General features: G+C 41.4%; 1 protein-coding gene across 1 annotated transcript in view; it reads right to left on the reverse strand.

Annotated features, from left to right (window-relative positions):
- Positions 1 to 3,322: 3,322 nt before the first annotated feature.
- The window catches only part of fancd2 (FA complementation group D2), a 51,242-nt gene continuing 50,594 nt past the window's right edge, over positions 3,323 to 3,970 (reverse strand). The window contains exon 27 of the mRNA XM_048606685.1: positions 3,323 to 3,346. Coding sequence (XP_048462642.1) covers positions 3,323 to 3,346 — 24 coding nt within the window. The remainder of the gene's footprint in view (positions 3,347 to 3,970) is intronic.

The raw sequence follows: 3,970 nt of genomic DNA on the forward strand, positions 1-3,970 counted from the left end.
TTACTCTACAACCTTACACTCTCCCACAGCCCCAGTCGAAGTTAAAAATATGGCACCAAAGACAAGAATCATGACGAACCTATTTTCTCCTTGTACTGGTTATCTGGAGACTTCTCTGCTATGCAAATAAGAAGCTGGGTAAGGTTCACTGCAGAAATACAGCGGGGAATGCTGCTCTGGAAATTCTGCAGGTATCGAAAACTCTGCCTGTAGGGATAGACAGAACAGTTTGTTAGCTGCGCAAGAATGAATTTCCTAAGCAGATTAATAACAGATTTCACATATTCTGCTATTTGAAAAAACAAATCTACTTTAAAGTAAGATTGGCCAATTGTGCTGGTGAGGGGGGGTTAAAGTATAATTAAACAAAAAGAGAAAGATCTCTAATCCACTTCTTTTTGGTCAGATTAACAGTATCACACAGAATGTAGAATAGCCAGAAGTCAGAGAATGGACAGAAGATATTATAATGGGATCAAATGAATAGAAAATCTACTGCGGTCTTTTCAAATTTGATTTAATATGCCAATGTGCCCAAAATTCCCGGAGTTTTAGAAGAGACAGACAGAACGTGGAATGCATGGATTATGCACTTTGTATGGTATGATCTGCCTGTACTGCACGCAAAACAAAACTTTTCACTGCACCGGGTACACAGGACAATAACAAATCAAAATCAAAAGCCAAAGTGTACACATTTTAACAGATCATTTAAAAATGATACTTGGCCCTGGTGAGAATAAATTTGGAGTGCCATGAGTAGATCTGTTCTATTAATCCTCAAAAGAAAAATATATTGGAGTGGATACAGAGAAGCATTGCACTACTGAACTCAGAACTTGATGAACTGACACAAGAAAAAACTGACCAGCCTGGGATTTGTCTTATCAGTGAACTGAGCAGATTCATGAGAACAACATGTAAAATTATAAGAGATTAGGATAAATAATTAAGTTTTTGAGCTAATACAAAACTTAGGCGTGAAAGGTCAGATTTGCAATTTTCAAAAATCACTTGTGGGACAAAGGTGTTGCTGGCTGGCCAACATTTATTGCCTGTCCCTAGTTGCCCTTGAGAAGGTGGTGGTGAGCTGCCTTCTTGAACCGCTGCAGTTCACGAGCAGTAGATTGACCCACAATGCTCTTAGCATGGGAATTCCAGGACTTTGACCCAGCAACAGAGAAGGAACGACAATATATTTCCAAGTCAAGATTACAAATAGCTTAGGAGGGATCTTGCAGGCGGTAGTGTTGGCATGTATTGCTGCCCTTGTCCTTCTAGATGGAGGTGGATCTGGAAGTTGCTGTCTAAGAATCTCAGCTGTAAGGTGAATTTGTGCAGTGCATTTTATAGATAGTACACACTGCTGTCACTGAGTAACAGTGATGGAAGGAGTGGATGCTTGTAGATGTGGTGCCAATCAAGCAGGCTGCTTTGCGCTGAATGGTGTCAAGCTTCTTGGGTGTTGTTAGAGCTGCACCCACTCAGGCAAGTGGTGAGTATTCCATCATTATCCTGACTTGTGCCTTGTAGATGGTAGTCAGACTTTGGGAGTCAGGAGGTGAGTCACTTGTAGCAGTATTCCTAGCCTCTGACCTGCTCTTGTAACCACTGTGTTTATTTGGCAAGTCCATTTGAGTTTCTGGTCAATGGTATCCCCCCAGGATGCTGACACTGATGATAACATCATTGAATGTCAAGGGGTGGTAGTTAGATTCTCTCGTATTGGAGATGGTCATTGCCTGGCGTTTGTGTGGCATGAATATTACTTGCCACTTGACAGTACAAGCCTGGATATTGTCCAGATATTGTTGCATTTGAACATGGACTGCTTCAGTATGAGGAGCCATAAATGCTGCTGAACATTGTGCAATCATCGGCCACCATCCCCACTTCTCACCTTATGATGGAGGGAAGGTCATTGATGAAGCAGCTGAAAATGGTTGGGCTTGGGACACTACCCTGAGGAACTCCTGCAAAGATGTCCTGGAGCTGAGATGACTCACCTCCAACAATCACAACCACTTTCCTGTGCCAGGTATGACTCCAACCAGGGGAGAATTTGCTCCAACACCCATTAATTCCAGCTTTGCTAGAGGTCCCTGATGCCACACTCGGTCAAATGCAGCCTTGATGTCAAGGGCTGTTACTCTCGCCTCACTTCTGGAATTCAGCTGTTTTGTTCCTGTTTGAACCAAGGCTGTAATGAGGTCAGGAGCTGAGTGGCCCTGGCGGAACCCAAACTGGGTGTCACTGAGCAAGTTATTGTGGAGCAGGTGCTGCTTAATAGTACTGTTGATAACACCTTCCATCACTTTACTAATGATCCAAAGTAGATTGATGGAGTGGGGGGGTGGGGGTGCGGATGGTGGGGAGTGGGGCGCGGTAATTGGCCTGGTTGGATTAGACCTGCTTTTTGTGTACAGGATGTAGCTGGGCAATTTTCCACATTGTCAGATAGATGCCAATGTTGTAACTGTACTGGAACAGCCAAGTCACTACTTACTGCCCAATCCTTGTTGCTCTTGAGAAGGTGGTGGTGAGCTGTCTCTTGAACCACTGCAATCCATACAATGCAGCTAAACCCACAATGTTGTTAGGGAGGGAATTCCAGGGTTTTGACCCAGTGACAATTTAAAAAGCCCCCTTAAACCGATCTCCTCTAACTGTTATTTTAGCCATCCCTCATAATGTCACCTTCTCAATTGTGCCAGCTATTTTTGACTGATTTTGCTTCTGAGAAATACCTTGGAATATCTAACAGCATTAAAAGCCTCATCAATTTAAACTTGTAAATGTTATTAGATACAAAATTTAATATGAAAAATAATTTCCAGGAGGTACATGGTGGCTGGAGGCAATATTTCTTCTTAAGCTTGAGTTATCATTTTGGCCCCAAATTCAGTAGACAGAACTCGTATTTTACTCTATAGCCATAACATTATCTGGTTCTCATAATACCTGACAAGTTCCTCCATTTGCATTTCACCATCTCCCTCTTTAAGTTTGTTTGCCAGGACACCAAGTGCTAACCTCAGTAGTTTACGGTTTTCATGCTGGGCAAATCCAGACCTGTACGTTTAAAGAGAAAAGATACCAATTTTATTGCAGAACCAGTAAATTTTACTGTTTCTAATGCTGGTCCATCAAGAAATCAACTGTTGTATTTTTTAAACACTTAAATCATACAACTTCTATCTCTTCACCTCTCCTTGCCTAATTTAACACAATTTCATTTATATCTGCTGTAGTGAAGAAATTGCAGATGTGTAATTATCTGTAATCAATTCATCACAGTTCAAAGTAAAATTCCATGATGATGTCAAATACTATGTAGCTTGATTATCTGATATAATGGAAAAAATTATAAAAGATATTCAGATTTGCCATCAGTTACGCTGTTCTGCTGTGCTTGAACTATTAATAATCTAAAAGTTACAGTCCTTGCTGATCATATGCCTATGCCTCAGCTCCACACCCACGCAAGGCAGCCATAAGCACAGCCAACTAAAGCCTTTGAAGTACTGGGATCATTATTAAAGGCAGTACGGCCTCACTTCCAACAATCACATCTCCACACCACTGATCTCAATGAAACCACTAACTCTAAAAATTAACATATAACTTGTCCTTCTTAGTAAATGACTATGCCTGTGAGTAGAACACAGGAGTAGTGCCAGAAGACTGGAGACTAGCAAATGTTGTCCCCATGTTCAAGAAGGGGAGTAGAGACAACCCTGGTAATTATAGACCAGTGAGCCTTACTTCGGTTGTGGGTAAAGTGTTGGAAAGGATTATAAGAGATAGGATTTATAATCATCTAGAAAGGAATAATTTGATTAGGGATAGTCAACACGGTTTTGTGAAGGGTAGGTCGTGCCTCACAAACCTTATTGAGTTCTTCGAGAAGGTGACCAAACAGGTGGATGAGGGTAAAGCGGTTGATGTGGTGTATTTGGATTTCAGTAAA

This window comes from Rhincodon typus, chromosome 16 (assembly GCF_021869965.1).
Source record: "Rhincodon typus isolate 14 chromosome 16, sRhiTyp1.1, whole genome shotgun sequence".
Taxonomy (NCBI): domain Eukaryota; kingdom Metazoa; phylum Chordata; class Chondrichthyes; order Orectolobiformes; family Rhincodontidae; genus Rhincodon; species Rhincodon typus.